This window comes from Brassica napus, chromosome C3, assembly GCF_020379485.1.
Source record: "Brassica napus cultivar Da-Ae chromosome C3, Da-Ae, whole genome shotgun sequence".
Classification (NCBI taxonomy): Eukaryota; Viridiplantae; Streptophyta; class Magnoliopsida; order Brassicales; family Brassicaceae; genus Brassica; species Brassica napus.
Window position 1 is genome coordinate 1,757,295 of NC_063446.1, and position 26,861 is coordinate 1,784,155.

Sequence of the window (26,861 nt, forward strand, 5' to 3'; positions counted from 1 at the left end):
CCGATAGAACCCGAACCGGTCCTGAACCGAACTTTTATATAACCAGAATGGGGTTGATTTTGATAAACCTAAAAAACCAAAACCCGAATGAATAAAAACTGAAACCCGATTGGGACCCCGAATACCCATGCCTAATAGAAATTGCTTATTTGTTTTTTTTTCTTATTTGGTGATCGATGTTGCTGCAGTTACTAGAACCCTTTTGAGTTTTACAAGGTCGTTTAAGAAAGCACAGGAAGAGAACATTAAGCGAGAGGAGTTAGGAGAAGGAGAAACGTGGAAATGGATAAGGATTCAAATTCTTGATTATCTTTGTCTGTAACAAGAAAAGACTGCTTGTAACTATGTAATTGCTACTAGATTTCATGTGTGGGTTTGGTTTATTACATTTGTCTTCATTTTTTTTAATTCCCTTGATTGACCCGGTTCGACCGGATGGTTTGTGTTGGTTATTTTTGTAATGATTTTTTTTTATTCTTACAACAAAAGAGGATTGGTTCGCTCGCTGCTGGATCTAAATCTTATTTTAGTAATAGTTTTTTTAATATTTTTAAAATGTACGAAAAGAGAATAATATTCAGAGACTTGGAGAAGAGAGAAAGACAGAGAGAGAGAGACATTAAAGCTAAGAAAAAGACAAAGAGGAAGAAGAGAAGAATCAGAAGAGAGACAGAAAAGGTTAAAAAAAGACTTGAAAAAAAAATCTCTCTCTTTTGTTGGAGTGTTCTTTTCTCACATCTCTCAAACAAGTCTTCCACTGTTTCGCTTCTTCTGTAAGTTTTCTCTGTTTGTTTTTTCCTGGAAAATTCTCTCTTTCTTTATTTTGTTCAAAGATAATGGCTCAGCAGATCTCGAATACGCACTTCTTACTTAGCCGCAGCTGAAAAAAAAACATAATCCATGCTTTCTTTTTTGTTGTATTCACATTTTCTCGGGAATATAAAAAAGCTTCTTTTTCTTCTTCTCTGTTTTCTCAGCAGCTTCTTGAAGTAAAGAAGATTGAGTCGAATCTCAGAAAATCCTCTGATTGGTTATTCTCTAAACAAAAAAAAAACTGTTCCTTTCTCCTTTTTTATTATAAAGGTAGATCCTTTCTCTCGTTTTGTTTTTTGTTTTTTTGTTTTCACTTTATTACTGATAAGGTTTCTGAGTTTATTCCTCTGCTTTTGCTTCCCCTTTCATCCTCAGTTTCCTATGAATCTACCTCTCAAAGTTCTCACCTTTTTGCTTAGTTCTTCTGTGTTTACAATGTCTTAGCTCGTTAGTTGCTGCTTTTTAGAAAGCTTTCCACTTTTGAGTCTTTTGAAAAGAAAGAGAAGGAAAGTTATGTTATTAGTTTTCAAGATCTTTAGGGCAGCTTTAGTGTAGTTTTGCTTAAACTCACCCTTTGTTGCAAGTTTTGTTGGTAAAGAGATGAATCAAAAAGAACATTTGATGATGCCTTGTTATTTGCTTTGTACAACTTCATAAGTTTTGGCTTATTCTTCTTTCTTGTAAACAGAGATCTTGTTGAGGAGAGTGTGAACTGTGAAGTGAATGAAAAAATGCAGCACAACAGCTTTTTCCTGGGGTGCAATCACTTAAACCGTGACATTACTACAGATGCGAGAACCGGCTATCGTTTGTATCCTGTACAGGACATTGATTGGGTCTTAGACAATAGATACGGATCAAATGTGAATGTTGGTGATACATTCTCTGCATTGTGTGGCGATCTTTATGTTAAACAGTTGAAGGAAACACTGAAGCACACCATGCTTGTACAAGAATCCGTCTTTGAAAGCCAGGTTCGTTAATGCTTCAGTCTCTAGTCTGAGTGTTCCATGCTCCATCGAGTTCAAGAGTTTGATTTCTCCTGTTCTCATTTTCAGATCCATGAGCTGCATCGTCTCTATCAAAGGCAGAAGGAACTGATGATGGAAATGGAGGGAACTCGACAACACGAGGAGGCCTTGTACCTTAACTCTAGTGTCCCTAGCCCTACAACACACTGGATGAGCTCAAACGTCTCCACTTATCAAACTTATGAAGAAAACATTCCTAATCAGACTGAAGCTGCAGATAATGTCAAGAAGCCTGAAAAGATGGTCTTGGATCTGGAGTTACCGGTTCTAGAGTGTCATGATGGAGAGGAAGAGACGAGTCTGATGAATGGTGAAGTCCATGAAGTTGCAAACTCTCTTGAATCTGGTAGCCAGTCGAATAAGCTGCAGTTTGATCTGAATGAGCCGGCCAAGAGCGAGGAAGACTATCAGTTCATAAGTCCAGTCTCATCGGATGAGTCTGATAAAAAGAATGAGGGAGAAGAAGGTTCAGTAAGGGGCTCCTGCTGGATGTATGAAGCGCAAGGTAACATAATGTTAACATTATGTTTACATGTTCATTGAAGCTTTAGTTGATCTCTTATACTACTTCCTTTTGAGCAGGTTATGGAATTGACTTGAACATGTCTCCCCTTTCATCTCTAGAGGAAGTAAATGTTGTTGTTAAGAAGCTTGGAGAAGAGAAACCTCAAGAGTGTTTATCAGAGAAGTCACGAGTGTTGGTTCAAGCGCTGCCGTGTTTAAACAGCACTCTACTTTTGAACAAGCCACATGACTCATACAAGCCAAGGAAGAAGAAGAAGAAGAAGAAAGTAAGACTTGGTCCAGTTGATAAAACTTTCAGAGGCTCAGATCTTGACCTGCACTCAAGTGCTCAAGCCACTACTGATAAAGGGACTAAAGTAGTTGGGAAGAAGAAACGGAAGAAGAGCAGAAGGATATGTCTTGTGAAAGAGGGGAATTATAAAGAGATATCTGCAGCTGAGGCTATGGTTGATATGTCTAGAAAGTCTGGTCGTGAAGCCTCTGAGTTCATCACTTACTTGAGCAGAAAAAATCTACTTATGTTGGCTGAGGTTTCTTCTTTGGTTGTTGGAGGCTACGAGTTAGACTATTCTGAGGCAACGACAGAGATGAATCTGGAGGACCACAAGAGAATTCTGAGATCGAATACTACTGCAGTTAACAAAACATCAGTCTCTAGCATTGTCCTTAAAAAGCAGAAGAGGAGCTATGCCAAGGGGAAACGCAAAGATGACCTGCAAGGCACATTTTCAGAATGTGAAGCCAGCGAGGAGGATCTGCAAGTAAAGGTAGATGAAGTTTCTGACCAAGAAGGGCACTGCGAGTTCCACAAGAAGAAGAGAAGAAGCTCTACTCTTAAACGGACAGAAGGTTTCACTTGGGGAGCCAAGAGTAAGCGAAGACGAGGCTCTAGGATTCCTGCTGTTGATTTTCAGCATATGATCATCAACCAATAGTATAAGCCAAAACTAAAGAGATGACTACAATACTTACCATAGTTTGCTTTCTGCTCTTGATATGAATTAGTTGACAGATTCCTCCCACAACTTCATTTCCAAGAATCCATCCACACATTCCATGAATCATAAACACGAGTGACACAATGCGATATGTTTCTGAATCTCTGAAACTAGTGACCATTGATTCTCTTAATATTGAAAACAAGGGGGGGGATCATTTTGTTTCTTTGGTCATACAGAGATACAAACACCTTTGCTTTGAAACACACTTTTAAAACTCATTACAGTTTCTTCTCTACAAAATTGAATGCCAATTTACAGACAACTCAAGCTTACTTTTACGAGTCAGGATTGATTTTCTCATCGATGGAGTAGGAACTGCCTGGAACTTCGACCAGAAGCTCGTCGTCTTCCTCTTCGTCCATCACTGAAACGGAACAATCAGTCTCCTGCAAAACAAATAAAACAAAAGTTTAATGGAACATTTATAACTCATACGACACAATGAGTCTTCACCAGTGTATTGTAAACATACCTTTTTGTTTTCGTCAGCCGAGAGTTTTGTTTTCTTTGGAAGGTTTTTGAGTTCCTTTAACGCGTCTTTGAGTTGCTTCCTAGCCTTGGACCGTATTATTTTGCGTTCTGCGCATTGAGCTGCTGTGACATCGGCATGGCAGGCCACACAAAGCGTCCTCATGTTTTCCAGCCGGCACTCACCTATGAGTGATCCAAATTTTCAAGAAAACTTGCTTGGTCAATTGAATGTTCATATGAAATCATGTATATCAGACATTGTTAAGAATGATGTTTGAGTGGTTTAGTGTAAAAGGTTGCGACTCACCTCCACCTCGGTAGACTGGAATAATATGATCCGCATGCCACGCATTTCCCTCGGCTGGATCATTAACCAGGGCCTCCAGCCTTTGGTCATTAGAGGTGAAAGTAAAGAAATTAAATTTCAAATATACTTTGCATCTCCAAAACACAGTAACTAAACAAACTTTTGATATTCAGATAGAAGTATAAACCAAAAGTTGTGTTAAATGGCTTACAAGTTCTTCCGGGCAAACAAGACTGGAGCAACTTTGTTGATGTATTCACGCCGTTTTTCCAGTGGTAAAGGCTTTATATATCTGACAAGTTGGTGGCAATCTAAGTTGCAGTTTGTGCAAATTCCATGTTCTATCTGAAAAAGTTCCTGAGATTTTGAAAACGAACACCTCTTAGTGATGCATTAAAGAAGCAAATGAAATGAAACTTGTCGGCGATAATATAACGAAAAATTTGCCAAGAGACCGAGACAAACCTGGCGAATATATCTACTGCTTGTTCTTGTCCGGTAATCTTCATAGCATTCAAGATCACAGAAAAGATCCTCAAAATACTCAGGCTCTTTGGCGTTGGTTCCCCTAAAACAAACAAAATGTATACACTTGATGATAAGACAGTGAATTTTTTTTTTACCAAACAGTAGTGAGCATGCACAATGTTTTCACTCACTTGCAGTGCTTTTGACAGAATTTACAGAGTGGTTCGTTGCTCATGGTCCAAGCTTGGGTGTATTCTTTTTCCTTTCTTTGGTGGCCACTCCGAAGATTAACCCTTCTCCACACTGCATTTTGAGGTAAAGGAACACTGATCTCTGAAAAGGGTGTATTCCGTCTTTTGCTCCCTCCTTTGAGCAATCCCTGAGGGAGAAAAACTCTTAATAATTATTTTGGAATCCAATATTTGAAAACACAAATTTTAGCTTGAAGATAAATACCTCACTGTTGTGACTAGTTCTTTCACTCAAGTAGCTCAACTCCAGTGATAAAGGTAGTTGCAAAGGCTTTCCAATTAGTTTCCTCTTTTCGATCGGCCGTAACGCTTTCCACTCTTTCATAAATTCTAAAATAGCTCGCACATGAACTGGATCATCCGTGAGGGATTCAGGCGAATTTTCTTTTTCGATGAATGGAGTTGAATTGCTTGCTTCAATCTCCTCTGGTCGGAAGTTCTGGAAATGAGGCCTTGGTCGTGGATCTTTCCCAGGAATGCAAGAATATAAATGAATTCTTCCAGTGTTCTGGCTCACCTGAAACAATGTAAACGCAGATCCATATGCGTTCAGCTCCAAACAAGTAGAGATGAACAATATTGACAAATTTCACAACAGAAATAAGAATCAGATTGCAGCTAGGATCCAATAAACTTAGACAAGAGATCAAAAATATGCAGTGGGTTCACCAAATTTTGGCCTTCTAGACATGCACTTTATTTCTTGACCAGCCGAGGCAACAATAATAACACGGATACATAAGAAGAGCCGATGCAGACTTAAACTTTACCTCAAATCGGAGAGAATCTACAAGTGGAAAAAAGGAATTGGAATCATTCTCTTCCACAACCCCGTTATCAGCAATAACCTGCATCATAGATAAAGGTATTTACATTTCCGGACATGTCAAAGAAGAAAAGTAGACGTCTCACAAGAATTAAGTTCATACATTTTTAGGCTCATGATTTTCTTGGTTTTCTCGGTCTAACATAGTAGAAGACCCCGAACCACTTTCAACATAAGGACAGAAGACTTTTAATATTTCCAAATGAGGAAGCGTGTTGTCCTGCTCGGCCAAAATAAAAAGCAGTCAAGCGAAATTAGTTAAAAGCTGAGTTCCAAAATCAAGGAGTTTGATCAATGGCAAGGAAAGATATAAACCTTGAGATCAATAGTATTTGAGACATCTGTCTCAGATCCCAGATCTTCACAGCTTTCAACATTGTTATCAGCTATTACTCTACTAGCTTGTGATGGTTGTGCGTCACAAATTTCTCTTTCACTGCTTTCTTCAGCAGGCTTAAAAAGATGTGCTCTTTCAATCTGTCCAGAAATAAGTTTACCAAAAATATTAATGGACGTCATGTTCCCTATCAGGGAAAAATTAAAACCTAACACATGATAAATCTCTTCGAACATCTAAGGGCAATGACAGTAAATTACTGAGAATTTAGAAAAAAGAGCAGAGATTTGGGAGGTACATACTTCGATTTCAGTCTTCGCATCATATTTTCCATCAGTTGTCGATGAAATACGGTGCAGCCTCTTGTTCAGATTTTGCCAATTAGACTCGTCCATAGTATCCTGTCACATAAGAGTCGTTATTAAAGTATAAGACACAGGAAAACTAATATGACAGCAGCAAACGAGTTTACCTTTGCGCAGAAGATATAAACGTTCACTGCGCTTGTTTGGCCTCGCCTATGTGCTCTATCCTCAGCCTTTAAAATGCAGTCAATTGATTATTCATGAAGCAGCCTTCTCGCCCTTTGAAGAAATAGTCTTAGGAAAGGACCCCAAAATAAACAGTACATGCAAAATACCTGAAGCAACAGTGACGGTGTTTTAGGCAATTCCACAAACACAACATTTTGAGCTGCTGAAAAATCAAGTCCAACTCCCCCAGCTTCTACGCCAATTATTGCAACTTTAACCTTGAGGAGAAATCCATAGTATAGGTCAAATACCACATATCCTAACAAGCCAGTCCTTTAAAGAGATGATAAACATAGAGGTGATACTGTGCATACCTCACTAGAAAACTTAAATGTCTGTACAGCCAATTGTCTATCTCTTGGCAAAGTCGTCCCATCAATGCGGACGAAACCAATGCCTTTATCACACATAAATTCCTGACAAGCAAAAATCACACCAAATTTTTTTAAAACAGACTACTTGCTCATAATATGTGAATGGAGCTGCATCAAAATAATAACAGAGTTTAAAACCAGAACAAAACGAACGAGCAGGCAGAAATAAAGCATACTGACCTGAACTCCATCCAGAACCTTATGGTGATGTGCAAAAATGACCATCTTATTTGAACTTGTGTCTTCATTAATTTCTTCAGGGGTATAATCCAGTCCTCCTGATATAAGTGGATGTAGGGATAACCATTCACGAAAGGCAGAAAGCTTTGCAACACCAAGTTGTTGATAGGAGAGATTCCCGGATAGTTGATTATCCTTGTCACCTAATGCACAACAAAAACAAAATGATTCAAAAAAGAGTGTAAACATATGAATAGAGAATTATCCCTTTGACATCCATGGAAAGAAAATAGTTTAAACATACAGTCAGGATCATCTGGGTCCACTTCGTTCATATCTCCATCTTTATTTGATCCATGAGCCAGTTGAGCTATACCTACAAAGGCAGCTTGTGTTAACACGTGGATGAACTACAGTGGTTAGCTAAATCTTAAGACCGACAAACTTGAGGCTGGAGGTACTGATAAAAATAAAATAACTTGAAAAATACTCAACATCATGAACACATACCTTCAGGTTCGTGTGTGTTCTCTGTGACATTTGTTATAGCCGCATTTGGTTTATTAGCCTCACTGAGAATAGTCATTGCTAAAGCTATATCAGACTTCTTTAGCAGTATGGTTACAATTTGTCTACGTTTTGGGGGTAACTGTGTTAAAACATGCTGCTTCAGTCTTCTTATCTATAACAAACGAAAAGGGATTTCACATCACGTATTTCTTTTCCAACGCAAAACAAAATGCAAGAAGCGTTAATTAAACTGTGATCTGTGAAGGTTGGAGTTGTTTTCTCCCAAAAGTTTTAGTTAGGAATTTGGGTAGTTAAGAAGTCTAGGAATACTTATAAGTTATAACGGAGACTTTAAAAATGGGTTGCACACTCAGTTCTTTCTGAAGAAAAATCGATGAATAATCATTAATGCCAAACTGAAATCGAATAACCAGGACATACCATCACTGTTTGGTTTAGCAGCACGTTCAACTCCAGTAAGCGAGTACCCTTTGAAAAATCCTGAATCAATCAACATAGCAAAAAAGAAAAAAGAATAACTTAGATAAAAGAACCACAGTTTATTTTAGGAAGGAAGCGACTAAAAAAAAAAACGTAACTACGATAGCAACTGGGAGTATCTTGCACTTATAGTAGAGAATCATGAGGATAAAAACCATATCTACCTGGAAAATTTTCCCCTGTATACCTCTGACAAGCCCGACTTCACAATAGGTTTTCGCAAACTCATACTTGTTCTTCCCCAGCAAACCAGGCCTGGTGACGGAATCAGTGTTAGAAATATTAAAAGTAATGCGACACAAAACGTTTAAATCAAAGTTTGCAGATGACTTGCCATAGCATGTTTATCTGATGGAAAATATCAAAGGGCCTGTAGTCACCTAGGAAAAAAAGATAAATTACAAATTCGAAGCAAATAGAAGATACTGATTTTACTAAAATTTTAATTTCCACAACCTCGATAAAGATGGAGTCCCTGACAAGAGCACTATGTGCTTAACCTTTTCAGCAACATCAAGAACAGTCTGTATCTGCATAACATAACCAAAATTGTTTAGAACATCAACCTTATATAAAGAGCATCATTTTTTTGAGGATGTTCTTTACGTGTAAGAGAGAGTGTCACTGAATCATATCTGTGTTAATCAAATGCAATTAAAATCAAGTAGGAAATCATAGAGAAAAAGGACACAGGTAAGGTATGCTTACGAAACTCATTAGTGAGGAAAGCGAAGCTTTTAACATACCTCAGATGATTCTGAATTCTTCTTTGAACAACGTACGTGATGAGACTCATCTAGTATCAAAAGGGCCCATTCGCGCTCAAGCATGGTTTTCCGAAGACGCTGAAGCATCGTATATGAGATAACCACAACTTTTGGCCATCTTGGTAGATAGGCAGGATTATTCTGATGACCGAACACTGAAAACCAAAAAGTATCATCAAACTCAAATTTACTTAACGAGATAGCCAATTAACGGCTCTAACTACTTAGAAGCTTTCGGTTTTTAGCTCATATGGCGCAAAAGTAAAAGGACGAAGTAAAACATAAAAGAGAATCAAACTAGAGTGGAAATGAGCAGAGTAGCTAAGTCAACTAACATACTTAACAAGTGCAATATGCAGAAGTTTCAAAGCGGATAGGCAATAAAGTAAAGACTTTTACCGAGATGTATGTCAGAAGGCAAACAAAACGGCAACCAACGCTCCAACTCTTCAGCCCATGAGTAACGCAAAACCGCAGGACAGACAACAAGTATGGAACCCTCATTCATAAAGCAGCCAGCAATCGCAATAGCCTGAAAAAAAAAAGAATCAAACTTTCAGATCCCCACTTCACCAAACTATCAAAAAAAACTCCCACACAATATAATCACCTGAAGTGTCTTTCCAAGCCCCATTTCATCAGCAATAAGACACCTCCCACCTCTCCTCAACCCAAACCTCAGACCATCAACTTGAAAAGGCAAAAGCGAATCCACCAATCTCCTCGGCAAATTCCCAATCAGCTCTTCAACCTTCTCCTCCGTAAAATGCTCATGCTTACACGGCTCCCATTTCCCGGAAACATACGACTGAGAAAGCTTCTCAACGACGGCAAACGTAATCCAAGGAATCTCCTCGACTTCAACGAGCTTCGACCTTCTTAACCTCCCCAAAACCATACTGTAATCCCTAATCTTATAAACACCAGCTTTGCCTCCGTCTTGGTTTTGAGTGTAGTGCGAAGGTATCGCCTGAAAGGTTAAAAAAAATCAATTAGAGAACTCGCGAAAACTAATCTGAGATTCGATTAGATTCTTCCCACCTCGGAGAGAATCTCGTTCAATTGGCGGAGGCAATCTTGCTTTTCCGGGAACCGGAACCCTTGCAATTGAACCGGCGTGACCGAGAACGAATCGGGAGAGCAGATCTCGAGCCTCGCGCGGAACTTCTCCACCACGCTAGTGTTCGATCCTGGTTCTCGCGAAACGGCGCCGTTTCCGCCGTCGAGCTTCCGGCACTTGGATAACCGGAAGTCATGTCGTCTCTGTGGGTTTTCTGAAGAAGAATCATCAAACGAGGGGTTTCGTCTCTCCCCGAGGATGAATCGATCTTCTTCGCCCATTGGATTAGGTTGTGGGAAGTGAAGAGAAGAGAATGAGAAGGAGGACGTTTGAATTTTGAAACGTAAGAGGAAGCGAGCGTGGACGAGAGTCGCACGTGCCAACTAATATAAGGAAATTAATTCCGGTTCACGAATATAAATAAGTTCTGGTACGACATAAAACCAATCAAACCGGAATCCCAATTTCAACAGAGGCTAATTTCAAGAACTTTGTAGTGGGGTTATTGGTTCTAGTAGTTTAGTGGATTTAAAAATTCTTTTTGGATTTAAAAATCATTGACGAATCCATTGATTCTAAAATCAGACAAACAGATTTAAAAATTAACTATATAGATTTCAAAATCAAAATAAGTGGATTATTATAAATCAATGAAATGGATATATAAAGTTTTCATTGCGTAATTATACATCTAGTTTATCATTTTCATGCGATATATATATATTTTTTCTTCTTTTAAAGTTTCTTAATGTCTAAAAAAATTATGTATTCATGTTTGATGATGTATACACTTGATAAAAAAGCTTATCAAAACACGCACAAACACATTGCTTATGTTATTTGAATCACAATAATGATATAACTAATTCAGTATTTTCGTATGCGAGACACGTTTCGTTTGCACCTATCAATTTGAAAGTTGAAGAAGTGTCAATAAGTTCTCTCTTCACAAGAGAAAACAACTCGAAAAACAATTCATCATCACTTTTGTAACAAGGAGTGCCCCAGAAGCTTGCAGAATACCAAAGATGGACAATTATCTTGTTTGTAAGACCACGACTGATCCTGAAAGGAATGAACGGAAAAGTAATAACACCAATTTCGTTTTTATATGTATTATACAATATGTTTGTATGCAAGACATGCGACTAATGCATGTTTTAAAAATGAACAAAAGACGTAATATTAGTAGGGGTTATTGGTTGTTGTATTTTAATGGATTTGAAAATCCGAACTAAATCTAGTGTTATTGGTTCTATGATTTTCAAATCTGTATTAAAATCATGTGTTATTGGTTTAATGATTCATAAATTCTGTATCAAATCAAGTGTTATTCAATCGCACGGATTTACTAATATATTTGATTTTATAATGGATTTGAATGAATTTGTTTGGATTTTTTAGTTAAAAATACAAAGACTCAAATCCGAGGGAAAACTTCCGGATTTGCATATTTTACTTGGATTTATAAATACTATATGAATTTCTAAATCAATCAAAATATATAAACCAATAACACCTCCTTAAGGTTCTTATCAACTACGTTTATTACAAATCCAGTCAAAATAACAAGGTTTAACTCAATTTGCTCTTTTGTGTTTTACTTTTAAAATAATTTATAAATCCACTCAAATCTAAGTTAAAATCAAATCCTCAAAGAAATCATTAATATTGAATAACACATGATTTTAAAATCCATTTTAAAATTATAGAACCAATAACAACAGATTTGAAATTGGATTTTAAAATGATAAAACCAATAACACTTGATTTGGCTTGAATTTTAAAATCCATTAAAACACTTAAACCAATAACACCCCAAATAAGGGATTGGATTTTGAGTTGAACCCCAAATATTTAGTTTTCAGTTCATGTTTGATTATCAATTTGGTTCAGTTTGATGAATTTAAGAAAAAATTGGTTATCAATTCTGTTCATCACTCATTAGCTCGGTTTTATTTTTATTTTTCTAAATGTAATCAAACCACTAAATTTTTAACCAAAATTTTGAAATTAACCAAAAAAATTGAATTTTTTTTAATCAAAATTAAATCAAAGGCGACAAGGTCGAATAACTTTGGCAGAAAATTTGTTAATCAAACTGATTTTTTTTTGTTCATGTCGATTAAAATAAAATGAAAAAGTCAAGTTATCATTACAAAAAAAAATATTCTACAATTATGCATATTCAACAAGAATAAAATTAATGGGTTTTGAATTCGAATGACTTGCAATAATACAATATTTCTTTTAAGAAACTAGAACTAGAAATCAACTTGAATTTTTTTCATTTTGAACTAAAAACAACCCCTTGAATTTTCATTTTATGTAATTAAACTAACTAAAAATTGACATGAACTAACAGTTGTACTGAATTTGCATGCTTCTGTGGTTCAATAGGCAAAACATCAAACTTCTTTCTTTTTTTTTTATCAAAAAAACTTCAAACTTCTAAACTCATAACAAACAAGATGAAAAATAGTTTATTGATCTCAATGAAAAGTTGATGATATCAACAACTTTTAAAAAAAATTCACAAGCGATATCTCTTTTTTACTAAATCTTTGGATTTTAAGTAGGCAATGACTAGACTTCAACTACCTGTGAAAATGTGGATTTACTCGGAATATAAGTTATTTTAGCGTTAGCTTGGATAAATATTATAATTTTAAATTTTAAATTTCTAATCTTCAATCTTCAATCCATATACAGCATAAGCTTCTTGATTATCTTGTTAGTCGCATCATGACCAACCAGCAAACTTTGGATCAGCAGAATAGCTTATTATGTTGTTGTTGTAACATATATTTTAGCTTAGTGCATTACTGCTTCAAACAATGAAAATAAATTATAACTAAACTATACAATTCTAACCAAGGTTCAAGGTTACGAAATGAAATTATCAAATATGAAACCAAAACAGTCAAAATTAGTTGAAAAGTTCCAAAACTTTACGGAACTAAACCAAAATTGAAATTTTTGATTGCTTTAGGTAAAATTTAATTAATGAACCAAAAGAATGCCGAACATAACCATAATTTTGTTTGGTTCAGTTCAACACCATTTTGTAATTACCAAACTAACTAAAACTGGATAAGCCAAACCAAACTAACGGTTAGAAGTGAACCTGCGCACCATAGCGGTTATTGTTCAATAGACAAAACTTCAAACCTCTAAACTCAGCACCATAGAAGAAACCAGATACTTGAAATAGATGATTGATTTCATAGAAAATGTTATATTACAAGATTCAAGAACTGTATAGCAAAATTCACAAGATTTATCTCTTTCTCTTAGTAAATTTTGGATATCAAGCAAGCACTAGCCTTCAACAACTTGTGAAGATGTGGACTTGCTCTGAATCTTCTTCTTAAGCAGAGATGTTTTATCATTATCTTGAAGAGAGATTACAGTTTCAAAAGCACCAACCAATGCTTTAACCCTACTCTTCCTCTCTTCTACAAGCTTATTCACAGTCTCTTCAATCACATTATTGAATAGTGTCCCCATTTTCTTCTTCTCTTCCACTTTTCTATGCCTCAAAACAACCTTCTCTTGCTTACCTTCATCGCTGTTATTATAGCTCATCTTCTTATCACCTTCTCCTCTATCTTTCAGGTTCTTCTTATTCTTGTTCACATCGCTTATAAGTTTTGGTTCTTGAACAACTCTCTTCTTGAACTTGATCGATGTCAGAGTGGGATCTTCTGTTTTCGGTTCAAAAACTCTTCTTTTCTTGAAACTCACCGGTCTTGTTGGAAGACCAGGAGGAGGAATAGCCTTAGGCTTTAAACCAATCCTCTTCTTGATTTCGGTTTTGGCATTAGCTACAAGAGTTGGAGAACCACTCTCTTTCTTCTCAGACAAACTAGTCTTAGACCTTGAAGTGATCTGTCTTATTGGTGGCCTAGGGTCTGATCTTTTAAGAGTCTCACTCTTAACACTTCCAACGCTCTTCTTCTTTTTCTTCTCCTCTATACTGGATGCAACAGCATACCAAGTCTTCTCCAATACATCATCACATCTAACCAGTTCATCAATCTCCGTCTTCTCTTTTCTCTTCACATTCTTCAGAAGATCCTCTTTAGAACTCTTTTTCTCCATGATCCTTGAAACCTTCTTCTCCAATACATCATCAATCTTCGTCTTCTTCTCTTTGTCCTTTATATTTTTCAGTACATCCTCTTTAGAACTCTTGCTCACCTTCTTGACCATTCTTACACCAGAAGCTGAGTCACTCGGAGTAGTAGTAGTACTCTTTGTTTCACTTAGTTTAGCACGTAAACCATCACAAGATTTAACAACCTCACTAACAACAGCAGCAGGATCTTTCTTTGCAACATGCAACGACTTGTCGGGTTTAGAGACACTTACCAACGACTTCCTCATCACCACACTCAAAGTCTCGCCATTCACCAAACCTCCTCCGCCTTCAACTTTCTTGTTCTTAACCAACTTGCACGGTTTGATCACCAACTCATCCTCACGCCTCTTCCCGTGTTTACAAAGATCATGACTCGAACTCGTTTGGTTCCCACGGTAACGGGTTTGACCCTGAGCTTTACCTCCTGGTGGTACTCGTTTATCTAACACTCCAGTCGAGTACCATCTCATATTCACATTACCATTGGACACTGCAGCTGGAGGAGGAGGAAGAACAAAGCAACAATTCTCATCAGGAATCATCTCTTTAACTTGTGAAATATTCTCTTCAGCCATTACCAGAACTGCAGAGAAGCAAGTACATGTTAACAGTAGTCAAGGATCTAAGAAGAAAAGTCAAAGAAACCAAACTCATACATAAAAAAGGCACATAATGATTAGATTAGTGTGATCTCGATCCTAAACTGTTCAGATCAAAACGAGTATACAACATCCAAACATATTAGAGAATGAAGAACCTATCTAAATATTTGGTTCCATTAGATTAAGATTTACTGAAAATGCTAAACTGGAGAGTCTAGTAGATTTGGTTTATGATCTCAAGTTCGGGTAATGATTGGGTACAATAACATATTCTTAAGATACAAGTAAGAAAGATGTTACATGTAGATCACCTACGTAGCTCTCGTATGTGACTAAAACAGGAGATCAAGAATACTGAGAAATTTTAAAATATATTTAAAAACAAAAATATAGTTTTGGGTAGGATTTTAAATCCTAGTGGTAGTTGGAGGATGAATGAAGAGTGACTTAAAGAAAGTCAGAGGAAACATAAAAAGAAGAAGAAGAGAAGAAAGTTAGATTTGATTCTTTAGGAAAAAGGTTAGAGAAAGAGAGGGAATGGGAGAATCTTTTGACGTTTTTTGTTCATGAAAATTCTCAGTTTTGGGATGATGATAATAAGAATTTCAAAAATGATATTAGTACAGAACCATGTGATTTTCAATACTCAAAATCCATTGAATAACACATTTATTAGTCGAAATCTCATAATGTTTCTGACTCAACAAAAAAGAAGAAAAGAAAATATGGCAGCAAATTAATTTCAATAATTAGATTTTTTAAAATTATATTATCACAGAACCATATGAATTTAAATATTTAAATCAATTGAATAAGAAATTTATTAGTCAAAATCTCATAATGTTTAGGACTCAACAAAAAAAAAGGAAAAGAAAATATGGCATAAAATTGATTTTATTGATTGAATTCAACTCAAGATCGACATTATGATGTTAACAAAACAAGTTTTAGATTAAATAAGTCCTAGTAGTTGTAGTCCATATTAATAATCGTGTAATCAAATTAATGTGCCTTTTTGACGGATCGGAGAGACATGAAACAAAGTCTTTTTGTATTTTTTCTAACGAATGATTCTCTCGGTGATGGACTGGCTTTAGATTCTTATGATTAAATATTGAAAAAAGGAGATAAGATCTAGAGATGCTGAGTTGCTGACTCCCAAAACACAAAGAGATGCTTCAAATAATTCGTGCAAAAACAATAAACATAGAATCTAAACTAAATAAAGCCTTTTGCAAAAAAAATAAAATAATAATAATAATCTAAACTAAAATATTTTTTTAGAATGAATGTTATGTTAAAAAGGGGAAAAAGACAATAACAACTAAAATTGTTTACAGAGATTGGAAAATATTACAGGGAAATCTGTTTTTTTAGAGCAAAAAAATGGTAACTATGTCCCTTTAGACTAATTTATACTACTTTATGTCCTATTAGACTAATTTTTTTCAAAATGGCATCAATGCCCTTAAAATTGTAATTTTTTAAAAAAGATATATATTGAGTTCGACAAGGGGGATCGATCGATCCCACTTTACAAGTTATAGTGGATCGATCGATCCCGATCATTATTCAGAACAAAAAAACGCGAAATATATACTGATCAACCTGGTCCATTTCACTCGATCGGCGAAGGTCGATTTACACAGATCGACCGATCTGTAAGAATAGATCGATCGATCCCGTGCCGAGGAAAGAATCCCAAATCGATTTTTTTGGTTTTGTATGATTATATCCGGATTGATTCCCACTTGATTTGAACCGACCAAGCATGATTTCAACTCTTTAAACTCGATTTCTATGGGATGAAAGTGAATTTTCTCAAATATTCTCAAATATTTGAATTTCTAAAAATAGGAATTTGAATTTCTAAAAAGAGGACACGCCTCTTCAAGAATGTTCCATCGACAACAACCAATAGCACCCCTTTGAATTTGAATTTCTAAAAATAGGATATTTTTCTCTGGGATGAAAGTGAATATTCTCAAATCGATTTGTCGAATCGATTTGTCGCTTTTTTTTGTTCTTTTTTCGTTTTTTTTTTTTTAAATCGATTTTAAAAAAAAAATCAAAGAGGTAAGTAGACACTTAGATTCGTTTCTTTAGGATTGCAATTATCAAAGCTATTTTCACCTTCAAATACTATTAACTATGTGTTTTGTCCGCAAATGCGGACATAATCATCTTACGAATACTTATTAAATTATGTCTTATTAATCCACAAATTGGCGTAATAAAACTATAATTGGTGACCATATTGAAAGAAATTTTTTATGGTAAATTCTTTCTTTCTCAAAATTTATATCAGTTATGTTAAAATTTTAGTCAAATTATTGAAAGGTGGATTCTATTTTTCCTCTAAATTCCATATGGAGGAATGAATTTATAAGGAAAATTTTTCCTATGCAATTTTAATAAGGAACAAATTGAACAAAATTCATATTTTATTTTATTTTTCCAATTCCTCGAATGAAATTTTATTTATCATTTTGTTCATTTTTTCTAGTGGTCACAAACTGAAGCCATAGTGTTTCACGGATTAAACTTAAACTGTTTTTAAGTAAAAGCAATTAAAAGAAAATTTGTTTTAAACTCAGTCACAACTTAAGCTATTATTTATGATTTCAAATAGTTAAATCAAACATCAAATTATTAATATATGTAAAAAAAAACGTTCATTAAAGTATATATTTATTATTGTGTTAAAAGGTTTTAAAACACTCATATATTAAAAATAGTTAGAAAATATCTTTATATGAATATTTTTGTTTGACTAATATTTAATTATAAATTGTTTTATATCTTAATTTTTTTACTTTATAATAAAAAATAGTGTTTTCAGATAGCAACATAATACATATAAGAAATCTCTTAATTTTTAAAATATATTTTCACAATTTAATTATATTAGTTTATAATTAATTATTTAATAAAATATAAATTTAATATTATTAAAATAAAATTCGTGTTTCATTATAAATTCATTACGTGTTTTTTTCAAATTAATAAATACTCGGTTAATATTTTCCTAAATATTCAATCTGTATATTTTTATTAAAATAGAGATAATATTTTCCTATAAAATAGTAATTTTTTATTAGAAAATCATAATTTGCTATTTTCAAATGATCTTTTAACTTTCAAACTTTGATAATTATAACTAAAACAAATCATTTTAGAAAATACACTTTTCATACAAAAAATAGAATAACATTTTTCTTTACATAATAGTCTTTTAAATAAATTTTAATATAAACAAAGTTATAATTATGTGAAACTCTTGAAAAAATATTAAAGTAAAATATAGTTAATTTTAAATTTTTATAAATATAAGCTATTGTTGTAGATAAAAATTAATATTTTGAAAATATTCTCTTTTGGCGGAAAATATTTCGAAAATATTTTTAAAAATATAATTATATACCCAATAAAAATATTTAGAAAAAAAAATATTAATTTTTTCAACTTAAATAACAAATACATGTTATTCTGAATAATAAGAATAAAAAAAATACCACGGAACAAATTACGTTAGCAAAAAATATAAATTAAATTTATTGTTATTGTTTATATACGTCGCGTAAGTATTTTAATACTAAAATAAAATTTAATAGTTTTTAAAAATATTTCATGATATATTATTTTTACAAAAAAAATCAGTTTTCTTTTCTAAAACTATTTTTAAAGTTTTGGTATAATGATAAATCTAATTATTATATATGTATATATACTAGTAATTATAACAAATAAGAAAGAAAGATGTGAATAAACACAAAATATATACATGGAATTATTTTTTCTATTTTCAAACACGTTTTCAATTTATTTTTTGAGATAAATTTATAATATTAATTTGTAATTATTTAAATAATGAATTGTGTAATTATGCATTTAATATATCAAAACTTTAAACAATCTAATTAAAATTATTTGTTAAAACTATGATTTAGCCTAAAATCATGGAGAACATGACAAATAAGCAAATTCAATTCTCAAATAATAGTATAGATGACGTTTTGTTTTTTGTTTTTTACGAGTTAATTATAGTTTAGTTTTTTATGATTATTAGTTTTAGAAAAAGTTACTTTTTTAGCTTTCGATTCCCCAAAAAAAAACGTGATTCTTACAAATTTATTTGTGTAAGATATATATTTTACTTATATTTTAATATAATATTTAGACGACAAAAAAAGACATTGAAAGCTAATTGCCAACAAAATATATAGAGGTAGGTTCTGACAAAAAGAATGGCATCTTTGTCACAACATGGCCAAGTAGCACTTTCGACGTGTATCTGAGCTCCCATGTGACGACTTGGCTTACGTAATACTAGTATTGGTTTTGAAGATAATCTTGTTAGGATTTGTCTCACATCTATAAGTTTTCTGGTCAGAACAAAGCATATAACTATACAGTCATTGAAACCATCTCCAACCCAACTATATTTTTATCTTTATACATTTTTCTTTAAAATAAAAAAGTTATATTATATAAGTAGATTTGCTTTAATGTATGTTTTATAATAAAAATCTCTATTTATAAGTAAAAATATAAAGAACTCTTATTTGTATCTCTAAATATAGTAAAAAAATATTTTTTTTTTATATTTTCTTTAAAAATAGAAAAATTCTATTATGTAGACATACATTGAAGCAAATCCACCTTTATAATAAAATATTTATTTTTAGAGAAAATATATAGAAATTTATATCGGAGATGTTTTGATATGCTACTTGTTATCTATATATATTAAAAGAAAAAAAGAAGCATGAAAGAAGCAAAAATGGTTTCATCTTCTCCTTCTTCTTCATATGAAGTAAAGATATACTCAGAATGCTTCATCAAACCCCAAACCATAGCTGAAAAATCAAATGAGCCATACCATTTATCACCATTAGACCATCTGATGCTCTCCTTCCAATACATCCAAAAGGGTCTTCTCTTTCTCAAACCATCTCAACAGTCTGACGATGCAACCAAACCAAAAGACTTCATGGAGACTCTGCTGCAAAATCTTAAAGACTCTCTAGCAACAGCACTCGTCCACTTCTACCCGCTGGCAGGTCGTCTCTCCACCTTGAAAACAGAAAATCCAAGATCTCACTCGGTGTTTGTGGATTGTAACGACAGCCCTGGAGCTGGATTTATCCATGCCAAATCAGAACTAACGGTAGCAGACATTGTTGGGTCCAAGTACGTTCCTTTGGTAGTTCAATCTTTCTTTGACCATCACAAAGCAGTTGATGTCGATGGTCAAACCTTAAGTCTCTTATCAGTCAAGATAACAGAGCTGGTAGATGGAGTGTTCATAGGATTGTCTATGAATCATTCAGTTGGAGATGGAAGTACATTCTGGAACTTCTTCAACTCTTGGTCTGAGATCTTCAACTCACAACAAGATGACAATAACTTTTGTCTCAAGAATCCTCAGATCTTTCGTCAAGTGTCTGGTCCTCTTTGCAGGCTTCCTTACAGTCCACTTGATGAGTCCATTGGTCAATCCGAATCTCCGGATTTGAAAGAGAGAATGTTCCATTTCTCATCAGAAACGCTGAGATCACTCAAATCAAAGGCTAATCTAGATTGTGGAGCAACGATGATCTCTTCTTTGCAGTCATTAACCGCATTTATATGGAGAAGCATTACAAGAGCAAGGAGCTTATCAAACGATCAAGAAACTACTTGCAGGTTTGCTGTAGGAACTAGAATAAGGATGGATCCACCATTGCCAGCAAATCACTTTGGGGTTTACACCTCTCTTGCAAGCACCACTGCCAAAACAGGCGACCTGTTGGAGAATGTGTTGGGATGGGCTGCTTCAAAGCTGCATCAAGCTGTAACCGCACAAAGTAGCGAGAAGATAGCTTCCGAAATTGATCATTGGTTGAAGTCTCCTTTTGTTTTGCAACCAGATCAATTCTCTGAACCGAACCTTGTCCACATGGGAAGCTCGCCGAGGTTTGACAAGTACGGAAGCCAGTTTGGGATGGGGAAAGCTGTTGCGGTTAGAAGCGGTTATAACAGCAAGCATGACGGTAAGGTCTCAGCTTACCCTGGGAGAGAAGGAGGAGGAAGCATAGATTTGGAAGTGTGTCTTTTGCCAGAGTTTATGGAAGCTTTGGAATCAGACCAGGAGTTCATGTCTCTTGTCTCTTCTTCTTGATCCTATTCATATTTAGGTTTCTTTGTTCTGTTACACCCTCTTTGGCTGGGTTTTGATAAAGTTGTTGTTGTCTGATTTTGATTTATTAATGTCTGAGGATTCTGCAGTTGTTTGGAGACAAATGTTTCAGTTTTATTAAGACCAGAGTTGAAATCTATAGCTCTGATGAGATTCATGACTTTAAGCAACAAAATTCATCAAGAGAGTAGAGAAGCTAACTAGTTTTGTTGTGAAGAGGCTTCTTCAGACATCGTCTTGAAGATGATCAAGTCCATTGTTTTGCCTGCGGTTTTCCATTTTATATAAACCAGTTTTAACGAGGAAGAAGCGAGGGGTACTCTATATATAGAGAGAGAGAGTTGATAAGATATGAAACATACATTCCCTTGACACTGAGACTGTAACATAAGAGACACTGTTTCTCTCAGGCATTACGTCGAACAGCTTGTACGCATCTGTCGTGAAACCTGCTTTCACGTAGGCGTCGGTCAAATAGAAATACTTGCAGCCAAAAGGTCCAAGCAGAAGCCTCCTCGCTTGAAGACATCGCAGTGAATAGCCTTCGCTGAGATTGGGTCCTTTTGCTGAATGCAGCGACTGAGTGTTTTGCCGTATGTATGAGAGAGTCTAACTAAGCTTGGGGCTTTCGCGTGAGTGACAAGCAAACCAAAAAGAAAGTGAATTTCCGATCACCGGTTTAGTGGAATTGAACCGGTCGAACCGTATGTTATGGGCCGGCTCTAACTATGTCATAGGGTGACCCATGTGAGCCGAGTGAACTGAATTTGATTACCAAATTGATTATATTATATACACTCAAGGTATCCCCGAAACATTTAAAAAGTTATAACATATAGTTTATATTAATTAAAAAAAATGTCATGTTGAGTTGTTACGTAATTGAAATGCTAATTTTGCTTACGTGGCGGCTTGAGAATCAATCGAAAATTTTGTTAGTCCAAAATTAAATTGCTAGAGAATGTTATATTATATAGTTTGTCCATTATGGACCATCCATTTATCAAATTGATTTTTTTCCTTAAATAAAACCTACGAAATTACCTAATGTGATTAAGATATATATGACAATTAATGATTTTAAATAATAAAGATTTGCTAACAATTTGTATACTTTCTATCATTTTTGTTTAATTATTTATTATTACAATAAATTACATAATTACATTAATCATTTAATAAAAATTTATATTTTTTTGTATATGTTGTATTTTGAATTTTTCAAAACGAGTATAAATTACTAATAGGTGTTTATGTTAAAATATATATATATATATATATATATATATATATATATATATATATATATATATATATATTTCATATCGTTTAAATTAAACTATATACATCATATGAAAATAAATACTTATATTTTGATATCTACGTTGAACATATATTGAAAAGTTAATATTTTAATTTTGAAATCTTCATTGTTTTTTAAAATAATTATAAATTATTGAAACCTCTAAACATTCCACATTAAAAAAAAATCGTTGGTGTAAAATTTTGTTACACAAATATGCAAATAATCATAAAATCATATGAGTAGAAACCTCATTTAATAAATATCCTTATTAAAGTATACTATATATCTATGTTAATATATTTTAAATTTAATTATATATCATATACGATAGATAATATTGATTGTTTTGATTTATTTACCCTAAAATGATTGCGAATAAACAAGAACGATCGTTTGATTTATATGCGCACACCAATTTATTACATAATAGTAACTGATTTTTTAGTTATTTAATATATAATTATTATTTTATTATTTCATAATATGCAGAAAAACATAAAATAAGTAATAAATATAAAATATTTATTCTGCTCATGGCGCAGATCTTAACCTAAGTATGTATCTCTTTAATTTTAAATCTTAAACATTTTCTAAATCTCAAGCCAAAACAAATTAACGAAATGAGAATAAACTCAAAAATCAATATTTATAACGAGTAATAACCAAAATGAAAAAAATGACACAAAAAAAAAAAAATATTGAAGATATTTATGATTGGCACGTGTACGTAAACTTCTCATAACCATAATTAACTTTTAAATTGCTAAATCATGATATAAAACCGAGCTCTCATATTTTCATTGTAACCAAATAGTAGACCTGAGATTCTTCGAGCTAAACGTTAGGTTCTTATGCGATAAATGATTTTTTGACCTAAAATATTTTTAAAATGGGATCAGCTCATCAGTAAACAAATTATATAATTAGGAAAAAAAAATTATTTAACGGCCAAAAATATTTATTCGATCAAGAATATAAATTTTATTTTTCCATACGATATTTTTTAAATAATTTTTATATAACTTCGCCCTGCGCTTTATCGTAGTTCCATTTTAAAATGGTATCTTGATATCATGCTTGCTTAATTAATGATTAATACAACAACAAAAAAGGTTGGCAATGATAATGTTAAATCCACTATAATATGTACGACAAAAACTAAACGGATATGAGACATAATTTTAACTTTTAAGGTATATTGTACTTCATTTCTAAGCATTTAAAAGAAAAATAAAAATGGAACCTAACATTTTAAAATAGTCATTGTTTTCACTTACATTATGACTATCGTCTTCCACATGGCCGAGTTATTAAAATCCATGAAACAACTCTTTTGTCATGTTCCTACAACCAGCATATACTATATTAATTTTTGATCAAATAAGATCTCCTACAAGGCTACAACTAACAATTATATCGTTGATGCGCTACCCTATATTATATGTTACATAAGATGAGTTAATAAACAAGAAAATCAAAAGTAAAGAAACTTTTAAAGAAGCAAAAATGGTTTCATCTTCTTCTTCTTCTTCTTCTTCATCATCTGAAGTAAAGATTGTCTCAGAATACTTCATCAAACCCAAAACCGTCGCGTTAAAATCAAAAGAGCCATACCATTTATCACCGACCGATCATGTGGTTCTCTCCTTCCAATACATCCAAAAGGGTCTTCTCTTTCTCAAACAGTCTGATTATGATGATGCAACCAAACCAAAAGACTTCATGGAGACATTGCTTCAAAAGCTTAAAGACTCTCTAGCAGCAACACTTGTCCACTTCTACCCTTTCGCGGGTCGACTCTCGACCTTGAAAACCGACAATCCAAGAAGATCTTACTCGGTGTTTGTGGATTGTAACAACAGTCCTGGAGCTGGATTTATCCATGCCAAGTTGGATCTATGTGTGTCAGATATTATTGAGTCCACATACGTTCCTTTGGTTGTTCATTTTTTATTTGATCATCACAAAGCAGTGAATCTAGATGGTCAGAACATGAGTCTCTTATCAGTCAAGGTACATTTTCAGGTTCAAGATCTCACATTCATTCTTGTATGTCAAACTCTATTTGGGATTTGTGTAGGTAACAGAACTTGTAGATGGAGTGTTCATAGGATTGTCTATGAATCATTCGATTGGAGATGGATGTACTTTCTGGCATTTCTTCAACTCTTTCTCCGACATCTTCACTAATCACAACAACTTGTTTTGTCTCAAGAATCCTCCAATCTTCCGAGAAGTGTCTGGTCCTCTTTGCAGGCTTCCTTACAGTCCACTTGATAAGTCCTCCATTAGTCATCAATCCGAATCTCCGGTTTTGAAAGAGAGAATGTTCCATTTCTCATCAGAGACAGTGAGATCACTCAAATCAAAGGCCAATCAAGATTGTAATACAACAACAATCTCTTCGTTGCAGTCACTAACCGCAGTTATATGGAGAAGCATTACAAGAGCAAGAAAAGCACCAAATGATCAAGAAACTACTTGCAGGTTTGCTGCAGACAGTAGATCAAGAATGGATCCACCATTGCCGACGAATCACGTTGGGTTTTACGTCTCTGCTACAAGTACCACTGCCAAAAATGGTGATCTATTGGAGAAGAATGGGTTAGGATGGGCTGCTTCAAAGCTCCATCGAGCTGTAACCGAGCACACTGGCGAGAAGATCGCTTCCCAAATTGATCGATGGTTGAAGTCTCCACCAGCGGCAGTACACGATCCGAACGTTGTTCATATGGGAAGCTCGCCGAGGTTTGACAAGTACGGATGCCAGTTTGGGATGGGGAAAGCGGTTGCTGTTAGAAGCGGTTATGGCGGTAAGTTTGACGGGAAGGTATCAGCTTACCCTGGGAGAGAAGGAGGTGGGAGCATAGATTTTGAAGTCTGTCTTTTGCCAGAGTTTATGGAAGCTTTGGAATCAGATCAAGAGTTCATGTCTCTTGTCTCTTCTTCCCAGAACTAAGGTTTTCTCCTAGTTGTGTGGTTCTTTGTTCCTGTTACACCCTCTTTGGTTGGTTTGATTTTATTTTTTGTTAGTTATATATGATGAACTACTGTGTGTGATTGTTAATGTCACAGGATTCTGCAGTTGTCGGAATCAAATGTTTCAATTTTTATTAAGATCAGGGTTACAACATTGAATCTATTGTTTCATGAGTTTAAGCAACAAAACGATCAAGAGAATAGAGAAGCTAACTAGTTTTACTTTCTGAGTAAACGGAGAGCTCGTTGGTTAGATTGTTTCACTCTGAAGTTGAGCTCGTCCACATCGTCTTGAAGGTGATCAAGTCCATTGTTTTGCCTGAGATTTACATTTTATATGATTCTCAGTTTTATCTAGGAAGAAGCGAGGAAGAATGTATATATATATATATATAGAGGAAGTAGATAGATATGAAAGAAAAACCTTTCGATTTCAGTTCCCATATCAACAGCCATGTTCTTCAGTTCGCTGAGTAGATCACTCAAATCTGCAAGTCCATCGTCCTGCTTTGCTTTCTCCACCTGTTAACACAGCAGGAATCTTAAAATGTTCACAAGCAAAAGATAACTAGTTTTGTAACTTGGTTAAATCCAAACCTCTAGTTTCTGATAGGCATCAGGGGATTCAGGGAGAGGTTCATGGGTTCTTGATTGTGGTTTAGGAAAATGGTTCAACCCCAGCTTTTCTCTGGTCTCTAAGTGATTAACTCTTCTCTTTGGGGATTCACCTACTCAGAATATGTGAAGAGTTAGGTACAGGGACAAGCAAGAGATTCACTCCTTAAAAATAACAAGAGCAAACCACCTCTAGTCATGACTGGACCGGTTATGGAACGAGACTTCTTTGACTTCCAAGTCCTTGAAAAAATGCCACCGAGGCTTCCAAGAAGTTTCTCACCCTGAAACCAAACACGAAACATAACAATCAGAATCATCCCATAGAAGTTTATTTGGGTTTAAAGTCTCCTCTCTCTTACCCGACTGAGATCATGATCGATGTCAACAGTCTTCTGGTGTGTCCTTGTGATCTTCTCGCCTTGCTCATTCAACATGACCAGAGTCCTGGTAGCATCTGATCTAATCCCCTGCGCTACTTTCAGACACCCTTGGACGGTTTTGGTTGTTTCCCGAGACTTGTACACAGCGTAGCTCTCAAGTTCCTGAACACTCTGGTTCTCAACACCTCCAGAATCACGGAAACCGTTCCTGTACCGGCTCCTCTTTGCATCCAGATTCAAAGAGGGTTTAGACGAAGTAGTGAATCTCTTCTCAACCTCATCACAATCATCATCATCAAAAGGGTTCAAGGTGAGATTCTTAGCGGCTAGAGAAGGTTCAGGGGCAATCATCATATTTGATGGCTTTAAGGTGTCATCCAATTCATCATCTGAATCAAAAGGATTCGAGCCAGAACCAGCCGGTTTATGCTTGAAAAGTCTCTCCCTTTATTTCTTCAAACCAAACATTGTGCTTCAAACCCTGAAAAACTCTCACAGAGAAAAATCCCAAAGCAATTAGAAATCTCACAAGTTGTTTTCAAATGTTCCCTATTCTGCTCTAGATCAGCCGATTTCTACCAATCAATCAAGTAGGATCACAGAGCTAAGAACATGCATCAGTGTAGTTATATCTCTTGAACAACTATTGGATCATAAATCAACTGAGGATTACTTTTCTCGAGGCAATTAAGAGGA

At 34.5% G+C, this 26,861-nt stretch overlaps 6 protein-coding genes across 10 annotated transcripts; 3 read left to right on the forward strand and 3 right to left on the reverse strand.

The window, feature by feature from the left end:
* The first annotated feature begins 471 nt into the window (after nucleotides 1-471).
* On the forward strand, nucleotides 472-3,468 carry LOC106385000. Of its 3 annotated transcripts, none has more exons than XM_048751853.1 (5): nucleotides 610-773; nucleotides 981-1,083; nucleotides 1,502-1,787; nucleotides 1,872-2,349; nucleotides 2,427-3,468. In XM_048751853.1, exons 3-5 carry the CDS (start codon nucleotides 1,545-1,547, stop codon nucleotides 3,302-3,304), a joined length of 1,599 nt encoding a protein of 532 aa, XP_048607810.1. In that variant the 5' UTR covers nucleotides 610-773; nucleotides 981-1,083; nucleotides 1,502-1,544; the 3' UTR covers nucleotides 3,305-3,468. The 3 variants fall into 3 exon arrangements, with proteins under 3 accessions (XP_013680387.2, XP_048607810.1, XP_013680388.1); XM_013824934.3 differs by having other exon boundaries at nucleotides 640-773; nucleotides 978-1,083; XM_013824933.3 differs by lacking the exon at nucleotides 981-1,083 and having other exon boundaries at nucleotides 472-773.
* LOC106384999 (DNA annealing helicase and endonuclease ZRANB3) lies at nucleotides 3,459-10,394 on the reverse strand. Its single transcript, XM_013824932.3, is given in 26 exon segments — nucleotides 3,459-3,756; nucleotides 3,843-4,024; nucleotides 4,149-4,228; nucleotides 4,360-4,505; nucleotides 4,614-4,716; nucleotides 4,808-4,995; nucleotides 5,073-5,384; nucleotides 5,638-5,715; nucleotides 5,797-5,913; nucleotides 6,009-6,170; nucleotides 6,333-6,431; nucleotides 6,503-6,568; nucleotides 6,671-6,781; nucleotides 6,878-6,979; nucleotides 7,118-7,320; nucleotides 7,422-7,493; nucleotides 7,628-7,799; nucleotides 8,069-8,128; nucleotides 8,293-8,383; nucleotides 8,463-8,498; nucleotides 8,585-8,658; nucleotides 8,875-9,050; nucleotides 9,295-9,427; nucleotides 9,506-9,865; nucleotides 9,937-10,313; nucleotides 10,316-10,394. Coding segments are annotated over 26 exon segments (3,690 nt in total). The 3' UTR covers nucleotides 3,459-3,645.
* A 2,763-nt stretch (nucleotides 10,395-13,157) lies between these two features.
* LOC106383363 (biorientation of chromosomes in cell division protein 1-like 1) lies at nucleotides 13,158-16,200 on the reverse strand. Its single transcript, XM_022697377.2, has one exon. It carries the CDS (start codon nucleotides 14,672-14,674, stop codon nucleotides 13,277-13,279), a length of 1,398 nt encoding a protein of 465 aa, XP_022553098.2. The 5' UTR covers nucleotides 14,675-16,200; the 3' UTR covers nucleotides 13,158-13,276.
* Nucleotides 16,201-19,111: 2,911 nt separating this feature from the next.
* LOC106384994 (uncharacterized acetyltransferase At3g50280-like) lies at nucleotides 19,112-21,019 on the forward strand. The gene has a single exon (XM_013824927.3). The coding sequence runs from the start codon at nucleotides 19,470-19,472 to the stop codon at nucleotides 20,862-20,864; it is 1,395 nt and encodes a 464-aa protein (XP_013680381.1). The 5' UTR covers nucleotides 19,112-19,469; the 3' UTR covers nucleotides 20,865-21,019.
* On the reverse strand, nucleotides 20,835-26,519 carry LOC106384998 (SNAP25 homologous protein SNAP33). Of its 3 annotated transcripts, XM_048751860.1 has the most exons (6): nucleotides 26,145-26,519; nucleotides 25,973-26,066; nucleotides 25,765-25,895; nucleotides 25,592-25,689; nucleotides 21,084-21,147; nucleotides 20,835-20,965 (listed from the first exon to the last, which is right to left on the reverse strand). In XM_048751860.1, exons 1-5 carry the CDS (start codon nucleotides 26,517-26,519, stop codon nucleotides 21,108-21,110), a joined length of 738 nt encoding a protein of 245 aa, XP_048607817.1. In that variant the 3' UTR covers nucleotides 20,835-20,965; nucleotides 21,084-21,107. The 3 variants fall into 3 exon arrangements, with proteins under 3 accessions (XP_048607817.1, XP_048607816.1, XP_022554274.1); XM_048751859.1 differs by lacking the exon at nucleotides 20,835-20,965 and having other exon boundaries at nucleotides 20,985-21,147; XM_022698553.2 differs by lacking the exons at nucleotides 20,835-20,965; nucleotides 21,084-21,147 and adding an exon at nucleotides 25,274-25,486.
* On the forward strand, nucleotides 23,334-25,321 carry LOC106384995 (uncharacterized acetyltransferase At3g50280). Its single transcript, XM_013824928.3, has 2 exons — nucleotides 23,334-24,201; nucleotides 24,269-25,321. The coding sequence occupies exons 1-2, from the start codon at nucleotides 23,695-23,697 to the stop codon at nucleotides 25,145-25,147; spliced, it is 1,386 nt and encodes a 461-aa protein (XP_013680382.1). The 5' UTR covers nucleotides 23,334-23,694; the 3' UTR covers nucleotides 25,148-25,321.
* Nucleotides 26,520-26,861: the final 342 nt, after the last annotated feature.